This window comes from Cetorhinus maximus, chromosome 5 (assembly GCF_964194155.1).
Source record: "Cetorhinus maximus chromosome 5, sCetMax3.hap1.1, whole genome shotgun sequence".
NCBI lineage: Eukaryota > Metazoa > Chordata > Chondrichthyes > Lamniformes > Cetorhinidae > Cetorhinus > Cetorhinus maximus.
Window position 1 is genome coordinate 148,046,487 of NC_135883.1, and position 18,436 is coordinate 148,064,922.

An 18,436-nucleotide genomic window follows, 5' to 3' on the forward strand; every position below is an offset into this window, starting at 1 on the left:
CTATTCTTCCTGCCAAAGTGAACAAGTTCACATTTACCCATGTTATACTCTATCTGCCAAATTTTTGCCCATTCACTTAACTTGTCTATATCCATTTGGAGACTTTCCATCTCCTCTTGAAAATTTATTTTCCTCCCACCTCAGTTTCATCAGTAAATTTAGCCACCATACATTCAGTACCCTCATACTCCTCCAGTTACAGCATGCCAATCCAAAAAAGACTCATTCGTCCCTACTCTCTGCTTCTTGTTAGCCAACCAATCTTTGATCCATGCCAATAGGTTACCCCCTACACCAGGCTTGTCCAAAGTGCAGCCTGCGAAGCCCCTCTATGCAGCCCCCTGAGCCAGTTTTCAAAATTCCGGTGAAACTGGTGAGTTTCAATCGAAACTTCTGCATGCAGCTGCTCCTCCAATCACAGGCCATTTCTCTCCTGCATTTGCTGCTGATAAGCTCACAAGTGAGAGAGAGAGAAACAGTCTTTGATTGGATAAGCAGCGAACATCAGCGTTGGTGAGTTTGCTGAGGGCTGCCAGGCTGAGGGAGGCGAAGGTAGGCTGGGGCTGGGGCCTGATGAAGGCAAAGTTGCGGCAGGCCCAGGGAGGAGATGGTGCCATAATGACTGTGGAGGAGTGAGACTGAGAGTGAGAGACTGACTGTGTACGTGTGTGTGTGTGACTGAGTGAGTGGTTGGGGTAAGTGCAAGAGATTGAATGAGTAGTTGGGGGGTTGTATGTGTGGTTGGCGCAGGGGTGGGGGAGGTACGAGAAACTGAATGTGCGGGTTAGGGGTGGGGGCTGGGGGGTAGTGGGAGAGGCTGAGTGAGTGTATTGAGGGTGAGAGTGAGAATCTGCCTTACGCCCAATCTCAGATTTCTCACTTATTCTCGCCACCACACACCAACACATACACATGTGCCCACTCACAGTGGGTGAGGGTGAGTGAGTGAGTGCACCCTGAGATTGGGAGTGAGCCAGACACAGACAGACTGACCCTCACACTCTGGTCATTTTTATTAATTACTCTTTTTTAATTTAGCAGTAAATTGTTATGACATAGCTGTACTTTTGCTCAGCAACTGTTTCTTTCCTTAAAGCCTCAACATTTTTTTGGAAATTCAGTTTGTTGTTGTGCCAAACCTTATCTTTCTGAAATTTGCACATCGGCCCTTGAGTGAGGAAAATATGCAAAGGTGGCCCCACCCAACAAAAACGTTGGGCAAGCCTGCCTTACGCCATGTGCTCTTATCTTGTGTAGTAACCGTTATGTGGTACCTTATCAAATGCCTCTTGGAAATTCAAGTACACCACATCTAGCAGTTCCCATTTATCCATCTTGATTGTTACTTCATCAAAAAACTCTAATAGATTAGTTAAACACGATTTCCCTTTCACTAAACCATGTTGATTCTGCCTGATCAAATCATGATTACCTAAGTATCCTGCTATAACCTCCTTAACAATGAGTTCTAGCACTTTCCTTATGACAGGTGCATGGGCAGCGAACTGGCCTATAGTTTCCTGCTTTCTGCCTCCCTCCTTTCTTGAATACATGTGTTACATTAAGTATTTTCCAATCTGCTGGAACCTTGCCAGAATTTAAGGAATTCTGGAAGATTATAACCAATGCATCTGTGCTGACACTTCTTTCAAGACCCGAGAATGCAGGCCATCCAGTCCTGGGACTTGTCAGCCTTTAGGTCCAATAGTTTCCCCAGCACCCTTTCCCTGGTGATGGTGGTTGTATTAAGTTCATCCCTCCCTGTCACCTCTTGATTTTCAAGAATCTTTGGGAAGTTTTCCAAGTCCTCTACTGTGAAGACAGACACAAAACACGTGTTCAATACCAGTCCCAGACAGGGGACTGGGAGAAGTCCCAGTTGAGAAGAGAAAGAGAGAGAGGAACAGAGAAAGAGGCTCCAAGCAGAAAATGGGCTGTGGTTGGATGGCTTTAAGTCATGGGGTCAGGAGAAGCCCTGTTAAGATCCAAGGCGGTAGCAGTGGTTCTTGACTCCATGTTGGTGCTAAGGTAGCCCTTTATTACTGACACTAATTAACTGTTCAGCTTTTAACCATTTGCTTTTACATGCCCCATCTTAAGGCAACGAAAATATACTAGTTCCTTTACATCACTTTTATTCTCTACACTATCATTTTTATTGACTGGAACAGCTTCTCTTAAACCATGAAACCTAAGCTTTTCTTTAGCCAGCTCATTCTGTCTGGATTCTCTCTCTTTTGAAACTTTGAAAAGGTCTTTTTCCTTTTTGTCTTTTTTCCCTTGTTAACTTCTCTCTGTGGAGTTCAAGTTTTCTCATTCCTCTTCTTTCTCTTTTTCAATAATCGCTATCTGGATTACCATCAAGACAGCATTTGACCGAGTTTGGTACCAAGGGGCTCTGGCAAAACTGAAGTCAATGGGAATCGGGGGGAAAGCTCTCCGCTGGTTGGAGTCATACCTCGAACTAAGGAAGCCGGTTGTGGTTGTTGGAGGTCAGTCATCTCAGCCCCATGACTGGTCAGGTGGGCAGAGCAGTGGCAAATGGAATTCAACCTGGAAAAGTGAGAGGTAATGAGGGGATTAGGTGATGGCAATGCCGTTGAATGTCAAGGGCAGATGGTTGGATCCTCTCTTGTTGGAGATGGCCATTGCCTGGCACTTGTGTGGCACAAATGTTACTTGCCACTTATCAGCATAGGCAGCAAGACCTGGACAATATTCAGGCTTGGGCTGATAAGTGGCAAGTAACATTTGTGCCACACAAGTGCCAGGCAATGGCCATCTCCAACAAGAGAGGATCCAACCATCTGCCCTTGACATTCAACGGCATTGCCATCACCTAATCCCCCACTATCAACATCCTAGGGGGTTACCATTGACCAGAAACTGAACTGGACCAGCCATATAAATACTGTGGCTGCAATAGCAGGTCAGGGGCTGGGAATTCTGCAAAGAGTAACTCTAAATAGCACTGGTGGCGAGGGCTTCCTGCTGCTGAACATGTTCAACTGTACAGGATTTAGAGAGGTTGGCTGTTAGTTGGAGCTTTCAGCTTGAAAAGGGCACCGTTCACATCAACTCAACATTACATGCTGACTGACGTCTCAATCTGCCTACTCTGCATATTCCCACGCACACACACTCTGTGCACCCCTGCAAACACCCGGCTCAGCCAGCACCAAAAATGTATGGCATGGACTCCATTTGTTGCCAACAATGGCACCTGCGGCACTGAAAAAAAGCAGGTGCTTTGCAATTGAATTTTGCAGCCAACATAACTGAAGTCCATCATCCCTGTCAAATCTTTTCTGCACCATCTCCAGGGACTTGACATCCTTACTAAACAGGGTAGGATGGAGATGCGCTACAAGGGAGAGGTTTAGAAAGAGCATTCAAGTGCATGCCAGTTGACAGTCTAAAGCAAAACAATATGCATTTATGAAAAATTATTTTACTGAACCCGTTGATCACACTGGAGGTCAATACATTTAACTTGATACCCAGGATTTATTGTTAATTTACAGATCTAACATTCAAGTTAGAAACTGTTTTGTGTGCTTATGTTGGAAAACATTGGGATGAACCCGAATTGAAACGGTTTGTTTAGGAATATAGCAATCTGGTTATTCGTGATCTACTGGAAAACATGGCTATACCAACTACTGCTAATGCTTTCAAGGGCTTTACCAGGGATACAAAAAGTACATCTGAGACACTTCACTGGTACAGAAAAATAAATTGAAATGTGAATGAAAAGAGAGACCCTTGAGAAAAAGAAAAATATGCAAATGTTGATTATTTTTTTTAAAAAGGCAGGCGGCACAGGAAATATACAGCAAAGTGGACAGCATGTGCAAAAAGACAGGTTATTAATTTCAGATAGTGTATTCTTCTGAACTGTTCTGAAACAAGGTCACCACTGTGTAACATTAACTGGCTTCTTTTCTTTCCTGGTGCTGACAGATGTGCTGCAAATTTCCATTGTTTTCTGTTTCCATTCAGTTACCGGTACAATCAGGCAGCCACAGCTGGCATTAAAAGGCAATGGAGAAATTTCACTTTCAATTGGTCTTAATCAGACAGTGTATTTTCAAAAGGAATCTGTTGTTTCTAAGAAGAGCATTAGAGGATGACCTACAGGACTGCTCAGGCCTCTGACTTCCAGGGATGCCAAGATGGCATTGTGTGAAGCCCTGGTGGTCGTTCACATCAACGCATCTCAGTGTTCTGATCCATCAATGTGGCAGTGTGCCGAGACAAGCCATTCCCAAGCCTCTAGGGCCATAAAAAGCTGGAAAAATCAACAAATTTAAAAATAATTCCACAAATAGGACTTTGAGAGCCAGAATCCTAGGGTTCATTGCTTTGGACATCTGCTTTCAATTTATATTGGAAACCCTACTTAGAAAGACGATCAAAACTAGGAACATGAGGGAAGAGCAGCGCAGTGGAACGAATTGGATAGTTGGCATGATGGGCCAAACCAACTTCTTCTGAGCTGTATGACGGTATGAGTCCATGATCTCTGGTTTACTCCCTTTTTCATATCACTGTGGGTATACCAAAATCACAAAGACTGCAGCGATTCAAGGCGGCAACTCACCAGCACCTTCTCAAGTGCAATTAAAAATGGGCATTAAATGCTGGTCTAGTCAGCGGCACTCACCTCCCATAAATAAATTTTAAAAATACTGTAATAAAAGGTCTTCTAGCCTTTGACCATAGCTTTCTTCATGACTTTGAAGCAGAAAAAAATATATTTGATTAGCTCCAAATCTATTCTTAACTACTTTCAGACCAAAGTCAGTTAAAACCACACTCACTCCCTGCAATAAATTTAAGAACTGCCTGTTCCCAAGCCTTGGTTTGGTCCAGCGCCCTTACAGTTTGTGATGTTTGAAACCAAGTATAATAAAAGATGCACTGTAATTATTCCCTTCAAACTGGGTCACAAGATTATGCTTTATACATGGTGAAGCAATTGCTTGATAGTGATATCAATCTGGGTGAACACTTTATCTTGTAAAGTGCATGACACTACCCACAGAAATCATCAAACTGTGTGCAGGCACTGCCAGTTTTTGCTGTCAACGCCTACCCACTTCAGTGCCAAACAAATGAATCATTTTAGCCGTATCTCCAGGGATGAGACCAGTTTTGAAATGTGTCTTGGCTATCAGATTTTCTCTCTCTCCAAAAATGACAAAACTCAAGTTTTCACCCAAACTTGCAACCAAAGAATCTTACCCAGGGTACTCCAGCCCCACAGAATCTCACCCTGTACCCCAGCCCCACAGAATGACCCAGTACCCCAATCCCACAGAATCTCACCCTGTACCTCAGTCCCACAGATTCTCACCCTGTACCTCAGTCCCACAGGATCTCACCCTGTACCTCAGTCCCACAGGATCTCACCCTGTACCTCAGTCCCACAGGATCTCACCCTGTACCTCAGTCCCACAGATTCTCACACTGTACGTCAATCCCACAGTATCTCACCCTGTACCTCAGTCCCACAGGATCCCACCCTGTACCTCAGTCCCACAGGATCCCACCCTGTACCTCAGTCCCACAGGATCCCACCCTGTACCTCAGTCCCACAGAATGTCAGCCTGTACCCCCTACTCGCAGAATTTCAGTCCCACAGAATCTCACCCTGTACCCTATTCCCACAGAATCTCACCCAGTAACCCAGTCCCACAGATTCTCATCCTGTATCCTAGTCCGACAGAATCTCAGCGTGGACCCCAGTCCCACAGATACTCATCCTGTACCCCAGTCCCACAGATTCTCACCCTGTACCCCCTACTCGCAGAATTTCAGGCTGTACCCCAGTCCCACAGAATCTCACTCTGTACCCTATTCCCACAGAATCTGACCCAGTACCCCAGTCCCACAGATTCTCACCCTCTACCCCAGTCCCACAAATTCTCACCCTGTACTCCCTACTCGCAGAATCTCACCCTGTACTCCCTACTCGCAGAATCTCAGCCTGTGCCCCAGTCCCACAGAATCTCAGCCTGTACCCCAGTCCCGCAGAATCTCAGCCTGTACCCCAGTCCCACAGAATCTCAGCCTGTACCCCAGTCCCACAGAATCTCAGCCTGTACCCCAGTCCCACAGAATCTCAGCCTGTACCCCAGTCCCACAGAATCTCAGCCTGTACCCCAGTCCCACAGAATCTCAGCCTGTACCCCAGTCCCACAGAATCTCAGCCTGTACCCCAGTCCCACAGAATCTCAGCCTATACCCCAGTCCCACAGAATCTCAGCCTGTACCCCAGTCCCACAGAATCTCAGCCTGTACCCCAGTCCCACAGAATCTCAGCCTGTACCCCAGTCCTACAGAATCTCAGCCTGTACCCTAGTCCCACAGAATCTCAGCCTGTACCCCAGTTCCACAGATTCTCACCCGGTACCCCAGTCCCACAGAATCTCAGCCTGTACCCCAGTCCCACAGAATCTCAGAAAATATGGCTGGCGATCGAGGGATTTTGCATTGAACCCATTGGCTCTGTACCTAATATGGCAACTTCATATTAGCATGGAGGATGTTATTGGAAGGAAGATTAAACAGAGGAGCATCAACAACAATGCATTGAAATTTTTAATCAATTTGTTAGCATATTTAAAAAATAAACAAGATACAGGCTTGCTGAACAAAAGTTGACAGTTCAATGGCAATATGCAACCAGCATGAATGCCATGGCAAAATCAAACTCTCTCAACATTTCCCCCATCACCTTTCCAAAAATATAGAGCAATCAAAAAGTAGGGTAAAAGGGTGACTTACCTGCACTATTAATTTTGTTCTTTCACAGATGCCAGGAAGGTAAGGGAAAGGGGACATGATATCACCATTCAGACAAGAACTTAGCCAGTGATAGATGCTTGGAGGTTCAGTAGTGAGGAAAGGCGGCTGGTGCATGAGTCTTGTCTGTGCTGTGTTGAAGAAGCAAGATCTTAAAATCTTAATGGCTTTGGATTGGTAATTAGTTACCATTTAGACTCAGCTCCTGGTGGCAATTGCAGAATCCAGTGTATTTAAATTCGCTTGTCAAAAATAAGTTTTTTTTCTTAAGATTCACAACGAGTACCTGGTCAGTGAAAAATCACTGTTAGATTAGTTTGCTTTAGCTGTAGCTCCCCCGCTTGTGGATAAATGGAGTGCCTCATGCAAGCTAAGTCATAGTGACCAGGAAGATTCAAGTCAGAGCCATTAGCTGATCTCACCCAAGGCTGAGTGAGCTCAGCAGAAAACTCCAATCGAGTGTCACCATCAAATGGACACAAATTCCCACAATATCAATAGAAATACTTACATTATTATTGATCAATCTTAGAATTTGGAGAAGTCAGGGAACTGTGTTTTGGTCACCTCTCTACTATTATGCAACACTCAATGCAAGTATATTAGTGTGTGGATGTTGTGGCTGAGGACAGGTGCAGTGGTGTTACCTATATGATTACAGAACTCATGACTACTCACTGTCAGGGCTCATATGACTATGTATGAAGATATTATTGTATATAATGTTATTGGAAATTGGACTTGTAGTAGGGTCTGTGTCTGTTGGTGTGAGTGTGTGTGTCTTAATTAGATTAAAGCCAGCTAGTCTGGGTACTTTGATGGAAAGTTTTGAGATGTTAAACAGTAAGGTAAAGAGTACATTTGCATTTTGTTGAATAAACCATTCAAAGGCGGGGTGAAATCTTGCACCCAGCTAGGAGACGCCAAGCAATATGTTTATATTACTAATAAAATTGGTACTTTGAAAGGAGTTTTATTGTTAGAAGAGGTAGAATTCAAAGGGCTTGGTGATGCAATGAGAATTTGCATTCAAAAGGAAGGTTAGGTATATACAGAGAAGAGTTTTGTGTGTGAGTCAAAGGCATGTAATATCTAAGCAGCCTGCAAACCTTACCACTGTGTCTGCAAAGGAACAAACGGAAAGGAACCTCATTTTGAATTTGTAAGATAAAATGTGCTTTGCTTGGTATCTGTTTAAGTCTATGGGTTATTGTTGCCTTGGAGAAGATTACCTGGGAGTGATTAATTTGGGGATTTGTTTAGAAGTTATGGTAGTAATTTGTAGACATGAGTATGTGTTTAAATGTGATGTTAAATTAATAAATGTTTAATTTAATTTATATAAAAAAAAACCTCTTGAGGCTTGATGGGTTTCATTTCTGAATTCAGAGCTGCATCTCAAACGTACCAATTGAAAATATAGGTTATGACAGCTGTTTAAAGTTTCCCTCTGGGATTTTAAATAACTCAGCCTTTACCAACTGCTGTGTCATAACAACTAGCTGCCACTCCGACAGCAGCAGATGGCAACAAGCAACCATGGCAAAGAATCAACATCTTTAAATGGTGAGGGGAGGGGATGAAAAAGATGATAAATAAAATAATGCATAATTAACAGGCTCTCATACATTACACTACGCCATAGATAACAGAGGACATCAGGAGGTAACACCGAGACAAACTGTTTCCTTAAAATGATTCAAATTCTATTATTAGTTACTTTATTATCCATCTTTTCTCAAATTGTTTCGCTGCCTCATACCATTGGAACATAGGAGCATTAGGAAGCCATTCAGCCCCTCGAGCCTGCTCCACCATTCAACTATATCATGGCTGATCTACGCTATCCCCATGTCCCTTGATTTCTTTAATATCTAGAAATCTATCAATCTCTGTCTTGAACATACTCGATGACTGAGCCTCTACAGCCCTCTGAGGTAGAGAATTCCACAGATTCACCACCCTCTGAGCAAAGAAATTCCTCCTCAACCCAGTCCTAAATGGCCTACCTCTTATTCTGAGACGGTGTCCCCTAGTTCTAGACCCCCGCAGCCAGGGGAAACATCCTTCCTCTATCTACCCTGTCAAGCCCTGTAAGAATTGTATGTTTCAATAAGATCACCTCTCATTCCTCTAAACTGTAGAGAATATATGCCCAGTCTCTTCAATCTCTCCTCATAGGACAATCCCGCCAACCCAGGAATCAGTCTGGTAATGCCATGGGATCATTTCTGATTTAACATGTTATCTGAAAGATGGCCTTTCCAACAGTACAGCACTCCCTGAATACTAAATTCAAGTATTAGCCTACATTATGTACTCAAGTCTCTGGAGTGGGACATGAACCTTGGATATTTTGACTAGAAGGCTAGATTTTTCCTGTGGGCTTCAGGATCCCTCCGTCAGGTTCAAATTGGGGTCAGAAGGCGTACGTTTTTTTTCCTTCCTTCTCGTTTGTGTTACTTGCAAATTGTCCCTGCTTTACAGTTCAGTTTCCCTCACAATCCCATTCTTTTCTGACCAACCTGCAGTCCTGCTTTTATAACCACAGAGTCATTAAGGTCCAGAAGGAGGCCCTTTGGCCCACTGAGTCCATGTTGGTTAGCCATACAGCAATCCAGTCAGCCCATTCCCCTTTTCTTACACTTTTAACCCCTGAATTGACATTAATGCTCCATAAAAATCACATGACCTGTTAACCTTTCATCAATCCTACTACTGAAGTTAGCTTCATCAGGCCCCAAAAATAGGAAGTTTTGCAATATTTTTCTTCCTTGGACTAGTATGAAGCAATACCGAATTAAAACCCAAAAATAACATATGCAAGTAACTATGTGTTATACAGTCTTGTTTAAATATTTTTGTGACCGATTTCAATGCAGTAGCATCCATGCCTCAACACAGTAAGATCAGTTCATCCTCAGTGGTCCCTGCCTGAAGAATCCTCCATAGTTAAACCATGGATGAAGTACCAGGGCAGAGATTACTTCAATTTCAACTGCTCAAAAGAAATCCCACATTTCAGCCAATATGAAAAACAGTCTTACCTTGATCAATTTTACACGTTTGCTTCAAAGCCTTCACCAAGAATGGGTAGTCCCTCCAGTAAGAATCCATGTACATGTCCAGCTTCAAATCTCTGTCAAATGAAACAACCCAAATTATGGAAGTACTTTCAATGAGTTATACAAGAGACCCTATCGAAATAAGGTACTTGGTTTACGCAATTTTATCTGAGGTTTAAAATCTATATTCAAAGAATGAAAAAATAACTGGCTTTCACATAGACTGAGGTAACATGCATGACAGGACATAGTGACTTCATGAAACATTGTTTACTAATGCAATTTTTCTAACTACATTCATGAATTAATACAAAACCCTTAATTACACAGTTCTCTTTATGCACACAAAGTGGATGATCTCATTATTGTTGCTTTGAACCCGGGACTGATCAGGTAAAAGAGGGATGAAATAATATTGGGTCAGCTGGGTTCAGTTTTGAGCACTCGCCCTTTATTGGTTATAAATTATAAAGTTGCAGCTGCTTTAGGACTTGGGCTCAAAAGCTGATCCAACACTCCCAGTGCAGGACTGTAAGGAGTGCTGCACAGTCAGAGATGCCATCGTTCATATGAGATGTTAAACTAAGCCGCCGTCACATCTGCCTGGTCAGGAAATGTTAAAGATCCTTTAACACTATTTGACCACACTCCTTATTAAAAAAAACTAGCCATTCATCTAATTTCTTGTTGGTTTACCTTCTGCTGTGCAAATGGCTGCTGTGACTGCACTTCACAACATCATTTGCCTTAAAATGCTGTGAAACATTTCTCAGAGGTAATCACTAGTTTTGAAGATCAGAGTTATGACAGGGAAAGAAACACCGGAGAAGATTAGGAATTTCAGACTGGAAAATGTGTCGTCTCTGACAGGAAATCTTACAACAACAACTTGCATTTATATACCACCTTTAATGTAGTAAAACATCCCATGGCGCTTCACAGGAGCGTTATCAAACAAAATTTGACACTGAGCCACGTAGAGATATTAGGACGGTTAAGCTCGGACAAGGAGGCAAGCCTTAAAGAGTGACATCAAAGAGAAAAAAGATAAAGAGGTGGAGAGGTTTAGGGAATGAATTCCCAGGCTTAGGGCCTAGGCAGCAGAAGGTGTGGCCATCAATGGTGCGGCAAAGGAAATCAGCAATGCCCAAGGCCAGAACTGGAGGAGCACAGAGATTTCGAAGTCTGGGAGATTGGAAAAGGATACAGAAATCAATAAGATAGCGGACAGTAAGAAAAAAGGTCAACTCAGAAAATTCTTTAATTCAACCGGAAGAGTAGAACAAAGTGAGGGGGGGTCATAGATTCAACAAGTATAAGGCAATTTTAGGACTGATATCGTGGAAGCTTTTCTTCACAAAGAGCGAAACACATTTGAAATAGACTCCAAGACTAGTGGAGGCAAAAAATATAGAATAATTGGGAGAAAAAAAACTGAGTGCTACAATGGTGATATTTTAGGGTAATTCTGAGTGGCTAAACGAAGAGGGATGGATAGGCCTTCCTCACCCTAAATTATCTTGTTATTTTGTAAGACAAGGCATTATTTCAAAACAAGTTTCTCCCAAATCCAGGACGAAGATGAAGTTTTGGCGCAGTTACAGTTCTGTCACTGGTGGTGGGAGTGATCGGAGGTAATAAATTAAACACAATACATGAGATAAGTATGGGAACAAGGGGAAGCTTACTGGTTCAAGTGTAATTTCTGCCAGCACCATACTGAAATTTACATTAAAAGGAAGTCTATTGGCCACAATGCAAAAGCAACATAAATCAGTCCTCACAGGCTTCTTTGAAGGGACATTTTTGTGGTTACCTTGCCAGCTGATACAGAAGAATGACAAGTGAACGTGCACCCTCCCTCATCAGGTTATCCAGTTTCAATTCCTCATAGATCAAATGCAGCACAAAGAAAATGGCAGGAATGTGACTGAAAAGTAGAGTCGTTGAATCCAGTCCAAGGTTTGGAAATATCTCTTCTTTGGGATGCAACACCTCTAAAGGGTCTAAATGCAGAGCACTGGCCAAAAGGTGAGACTCAAAATTATGATGATAGTCACACGAAAGCAGGTATTCCCAGTCCTAAAAAAATAAAAAAAAAAGCATTTTAATTAAGTCTAGTATGCATTATAAGGCTCTGCAACTTTCTTACATAAAAGTATGAATGGTAAAACAGTCTTTTTGCTCAAGAACTGCGGTTAGGGGTGATACCATAGCTTTGCATGATCACTTGAGTGTAATTTTTCTAACAGCATTTTCTATAGCAAATTTACCTTTTCTATGGCCAATTTTGTTGCTCCCACAATGTGACCCATGGGTTTTCAAACAGAGTTGAATACAAGTATCTCTGAAAAAAGAGACTTTTTGTCGAAGCTTGCCAACCAATCAGCACTGTCTTCTCATACAGTATAAATTTGCTGTTTCCCTTAGGTTTGTATTCTTGCGAAATGTCCTAATGAGTACAAGACGAAAAGCTTAGACAAAAATGTCTCTTTTTTTCAGCAATACTCAAGTTCTGCATTACCAAACAACTAAGAGTTGAATATACTGAAGCAAACGTTACGCTCCAGCCAACATGCTTCATAGTTGTGTCAATATGCATCTTGTGCAATAGGCTTAACTTATCACTTTAATTCAGTGCAAGCGTGGCCAGGATGATGACCAGTGATTGAACAGGAGCCACTGACGTTAAATGTACAAGAGCATTTTCTTATGTAAAACTACTGTTCTTTTTTAAGGAAGAAGGTGAACCAACATCCTGAGTCTTGCAATTGTGCGGCTGCATGGTCAGCAACTAGAGGGAATGTGAGACTCACACAATAGCCATTTCATCAATGACCTTCCCTCCGTCATAAGTGGGAATGCTCACAATGTTCAGCACCATTTGCGATTCCTCAGATACTGAAGCAGTCCATGTCCGTATGCAGCAAGGCCTAGACAATATTCAGGCTTGGGCGAATAAGTGGCAAGTAACATTACGCCGCTTAAGTACCAGGCAATTATCATCTCCAACAAGAGAGAGTTTAACCATCCCCTCTTGACATGCAATGACATTGTTAAATTCCTCCCTTCAGCCCCCCTTCCCACCATCAACATCCTGGGGGTTACCTTTGACTAGAAACTGAACTGGATCAAACATATAAATACTGTGGCCACACGAGGAGGTTAGAGGCTGGGAATTCTGCAGACAGTAATTCACCTCCTGACTCCCCAAAGCAAGTCCACCATCTACAAGGCTAAAGGCAGGAGTGTGATGGAATACTCTCCACTGGATGAGTGCACCAACACTCAAAGCTCAATACCATCCAGGACAAAGCAGCCGGCTTGATTGGCACCCCACCCACCGCCTTCAAAATTCAGTCCCTCCACCACTGACAAAGTGGCAGCAGACAGTACCTTCCAAGTCTGCCATGTCTACCACCTAGAAGGAGATGGGCAGCAGGTGCATGAGAACACCACCACCTGCAAGTTCCCCTCCAAGTCAGACACCATCCTGATTTGGAACTAAATCGCCGTTCATTCACTATCATTGGGTCAAAATCCTGGAATTCCACATAGACTGCAGCAGTTCAAGGAGGCAGCTCACCACCATATTCTCAAGGGCAATTAGTGATGGGCAATAAATGCTGGCCCGCTCAGCAACACCCACATCCCATGAACGAATGCTAAAAAGAACCGCATAAAGATGCGTAAAGGCAGGAAGAACACCATTCACAAAAAAGTAGCGAAAGGAATTTCCAACGACAATTTGATGTCAAGAGTGATCAACACTAGAAATGGGCCTCCAGATAGGGTGGCGAGGCAAAAACCTTTGAAATCATACAAGGGACAGTTGGATGTAGGTGTTCCTGGGTGGATAAGCTAAAATGGGCTTCCTCATCTATATTTATCTAGGTACCTTTCTTTGTCCTTGGGACACTGGTAAGATAGCTTCTGTTGTCCATTTCAACTTGCATTAACATTCAATTATTGCGTGGGTCTGGAGTGACATATAGGGCAGACTGTGTAGAAGTTTCTTTTCCTGAAGGATATTAATTGACCAGTTGGGCGCTTGCGACAATCCTGTGCTAGACCACAAATAACCAGATTGATTGTAATGAGGCAGAATTTGAACTTATGCCCTTTAGGTTGCTAGCCCAGTATCAAAACCACCAAGATACTCCACGCTTCAAGTGCAAACATTTCAGATGCAATGAGAATATCTCTCCCCAGCAAAACAATAGTTTACAATGGTTTCCTGTTGAAACGTTTAAGGAATAATTTCCTTACCTCATCTGAGCCAACTTCCGAAGGCCTGGCTTTTTTGGCAACAATCACAGGAGACAGTGAACCTTCTAAATCAAGCTGTGTGAATTAAAGGACATGTTATCAGCTGGGCTTTTTTTTAAAAAATGACAGCACCATTACTGCTTTAGACCAATGTTTGATGGTCATGACACCCCAAGAGTTTGAGATATTTCAAAATCATTACAGGTCTTGACAGAGTACATAGGGAGGAACTGTCTCCATTGGAGAGTGGGAGCACAGAGCGGAGACAATGAGGGCTGAGTGTGACGCGGAACGGGTGCTAATTTGGGAACTTGGTGCTATAATTTAGATTGACAGTCAAAGTCAGACTTAGAACTTCAAAACTGCAAGCTAGATAACAAACCTAGTTTAACAGAAACAGAAACTGTTTGGCAGAGGCAACTATCTGTCAATCAATTGAAAGTAGCTGCCTGAACAGGTGTTAATTACTGCAGCAAGCAGCAGTTGCAATTTGGGTGAGAGTCACCAGCTCTCTATAATAGCAGATAGGTTTTGCGACTGCACAGAGTGGGAGCACAGAGTGGAGACATTGAGGACAAAGGACCAGGGGCTTCAAAGCCATTAACTAGGTGAGCAGGTAGGTAATTAGTTGGTGACTCTTAAGATTTTATCCCTCTAAATGGAGGGAGGCAGGAGTTTAAACCGGTACTGTGGAGAAGTATTGTATTAAATTTATAGCTTAACTAGTTAAACTACTTAATATAATTACAGGTAACACTCAAGTGATATTTCTAAACTTGAAACCTTATTAATTAATTAAAATACAATATAGATGATGTGTTGCAGCTGCAGCATGTGGGTGCTGGAGGACACCAGTTTGATCCAATGGAGCAGCCGCAGCCCTTGCAATTGTCCAACAGATCCGAAGAGTCATATGGACTCGAAATGTTAACTGTTTCTCTCTCCACAAATGCTGCCAGACATGCTGAGTTTTTCCAGCATTTTCTGTTTTTATTTCAGATTTCCAGCATCCGTGGTACTTTGCTTCTATCAAGAGGTTTGCAACTTGTTTGGACAAGAGGTGAGACCATAGGGGAATAGATAGCGTAGTCAGGATAAAATTGTTTCCCTTGGTGGAGAATTCTAGAACCAGGGGACATAGATTTAAGATAAGTGGCAGAAGGTGTAGGGGGGACATGAGGAAGAACATTTTTACGCAGACGGTAGTGGGTGTCTGGAATTCGCTGCCCAAGTTGGTGGTAGAGGCAGAGACTCTCAACTCTTTTAAAAAGTACCTGGAACTGCAGCTTAAGTGTTGTAAGCTGCAGGGCTATGGGCTGGGTGCAGGAAGGTGGGATTTGTGTCCTCGGGTTGGCATGGACAAGATGGGCTGAATGGCTTCCTTCTGCACTGTAACTTTTCTATGGTTCTAAAGGGTGGATGAGCAAACTGAACACTGCACCACATTCAAGTGGAAGGTATAAAAAGGAACATAGTAAGGACAGTAAGATAGAAGGATAGATACTGTTCTCTGTAGTCCAGAGTGTCAGCCCCAAAGGCTGTGTTACTTGCTCAGTGCCAGGTTAAGGATATCCCCTCAGTGTTGGAGAGAAGGATCCAGTTGTCGTTCACATGGGTACCATTGATGTAGGTAGGACTAAGTGAGAGGTTCCGCTCAGGGAATGTGTGGTTAAATATTGGTGTGAGAGAGATGGGTTTTGATCATGAGAAACTGGCACCAGTACAGGGGAAAAGGGAGCTGTATCGTTGGGACAATCTTTACCTGAACTGTACTAGGACCAGTGTCCTGGCGACTGGTATAACTAGGTCTGTAGAGAGGGCTTTAAAATAAATAATGGGGGTGGGGGAGGGATAATAGAAAAAGAGAATTCATGTGAGGGGAGATTTGGAAAGTTGAAGAGAAAAAACAAGGCAATACTGCAGGGTAGCAACACAGATAATGGTAAACAGTGTATGACAGGAAGGCACAGAGCATACAAAACATAAGAGTGCACCAGCAAATATGGTCCCAATAGGAAAAATAGCTTTAAACTAACAGAGGGGGAGGAGTGCTCGGGTGAAAGGAAGTTTAGAAATTCAAAGATAAAAGCTGAGGCAATACAAAAGTATATCCAACATTTCAGGCATATGGGAAAAGGAGAAAGGGTAGCCCTGATATTAAAGGATGACATAAGGACATTTGTGAGAAAGGATTTTAGTTCAGAAAATCAGGAATTAGAAACATTATGGGTGGAGATCAGAAAACGTTAGTAGTAGTTCATTGGCCCCCGAACAGTAGTTATACTGTTGGACAGAGCAATAAACAATAAATTATTGGAGCTTGTAACAAAGGCAATGTGACAGTTGTGTCTTCATGTGCATTGGACCAATCAAATTAGCAAAGGAGGAATGGAAGGGGAGCTTGTAGAATGCTTTTGTGACAGTTTCTTGGAGCAATCTGGTGTGGAACCAACTAGGGGTAATGCTATTTTAGATCTCGTATTGTGGAATGAGGCAGGGTTAATTAGCAATGTACTAGTGAAAGATCCACTGGGAAATAGTGATTATGATACAATTGAATTCAACATTAAGTTTGCAAACAGCATACTCCAATCACAAACAAGAATCTTTAACTTAAACAAAGCAAATTACATAGGTATGAGAGGGGAGCTGGCTTAGGTTGATTGGATAAATAGGCTAAAAGTTATGGCGGTAAATAAGCATTGGAAAATCCCCAGGACCTGATGACCTACATCCTAGGATTCTAAAATCTGCAGAGAAAGTGGCATTGATCTTCCAAAATTTGCAAGATTCTGGAACGGTCCCAGCTAATTGGAAGTTAGCAAATTCAACATTGCTATTCAAGAAAGGAGGGAGAAAGAAAACAGGGAACTACAGGCTATTTAGCCTGACATCAGTCATCAGGAAAGTGCTAGAATCTGTTATTAACAATGCACTTAGAAAAGCACAGTACGATTAGAACAAGTCAACTTGGTTTTACGAAAGGGAAATCCTTTTTTGACAAGTTTGAGATTTTTTTGAGGATGTAACTAATAGGGTAAATATAAGGCTGCCAGTAAATGTATTTGGATTTCTAAAAGGCATTTGATAAGGTGCCAAACAAAAGGTTAATGCGCAAAATAAGGGCTTATGGAGTTGGGGGATAGAGGATTTGTTAACAGACAGGAAGCAGAAAGTGTGGATAAATACAAAAAGCTAAAAGCTACTGCGGATGCTGGAAATCCAAAACAAAAACAGAATTACCTGGAAAAACTCAGCAGGTCTGGCAGCATCGGCGGAGAAGAAATCAGTTAACGTTTCGAGCCTTCATGGCCCTTCGGCAGAACTGAAGCATAGTTAGAAGAAGGGAGAAATATAAATTGGTTTAAGGTGGGTGGGGAGAGAGAGACATTGAGGGTGTGGTGATTGTGGAGATGAGCAGATAATCAAAAGATGTCACAGACATCTGGATATCACATCTGTGATATGTGGATAAATGGCCATTTTCAAGTTGGCATGCTGTGACTAGTGGAATGCCTCAAGGATCAGTGTTGGGACATCAGCTATTTACAATCTATGTTCGTGACTTAGACAAAGAGAAATATCTAAGTTGCTGACAATACAAAGCTAGGTGAGAATGCAAGCTGTGAGCAGGATACTAAGAGACTGCAAGAAGATAGAGACAGGGTAAGAGAGCGTGCAACAAAACGGCAGATGGAGTATAATGTGAGGAAATGTGAGGCTATTCACTTTGGTTGCAAGAATAGAAAAGCAGAATTTTTTTTTAAAAAGGGGTGAAACTTGTAAACGTTGATGTTCAGAGAGACTTGGGTGTACTTGTACAAGGAACACAAAAAATTAGCATGCAGGTACAGCAAGCAGTTGGGAAGGCAAATGGCTTGAGAGTCTTTATTCCGAGGGGATTGGAGTGTAAGAATAAAGTCTTGCTACAATTATACAGGGCTTTGGTGCGAGCACACCTGGAATACTGTATGCAATTTTGCTCTCCATATTTAAGGAAGGATATACTTGCATTGGAGGCAGAGCAGCGAGGGTTCACAAGGTCGGTGTCTGGGATGAGAGGATTGTCCCATGATGAGAGGCTGAGTAAATTAGGTCTATATCCTTGAGTTTAGAAAAATGAAAGGTGATCTTATTGAAGCATTCAAGATTATGAAAGGGCTTGACAGGATAGATACTGAGACATTGTTTCCCCTGGCTGGGGAATCTAAAACAAGGGGCCACTTTCAGAATAAGGACTGATCATTTGGGACTGCGATGAAGAAAAATGTCTTCACTTAGGGAATTCCAAG

General features: G+C 42.6%; 1 protein-coding gene across 4 annotated transcripts in view; it reads right to left on the bottom strand.

Annotated features, from left to right (window-relative positions):
- Positions 1 to 18,436, bottom strand: part of anapc1 (anaphase promoting complex subunit 1) — a 222,829-nt gene that overhangs the window by 148,903 nt on the left and 55,490 nt on the right. For all 4 annotated transcript variants that reach the window (XM_078542651.1, XM_078542649.1, XM_078542650.1 and 1 more), the window contains 4 exons: positions 14,145 to 14,219; positions 11,692 to 11,957; positions 9,858 to 9,949; positions 6,793 to 6,941 (listed from right to left, as the gene is read on the bottom strand). In XM_078542651.1, the coding sequence (XP_078398777.1) occupies positions 6,793 to 6,941; positions 9,858 to 9,949; positions 11,692 to 11,957; positions 14,145 to 14,219 (582 nt within the window). The remainder of the gene's footprint in view (positions 1 to 6,792; positions 6,942 to 9,857; positions 9,950 to 11,691; positions 11,958 to 14,144; positions 14,220 to 18,436) is intronic.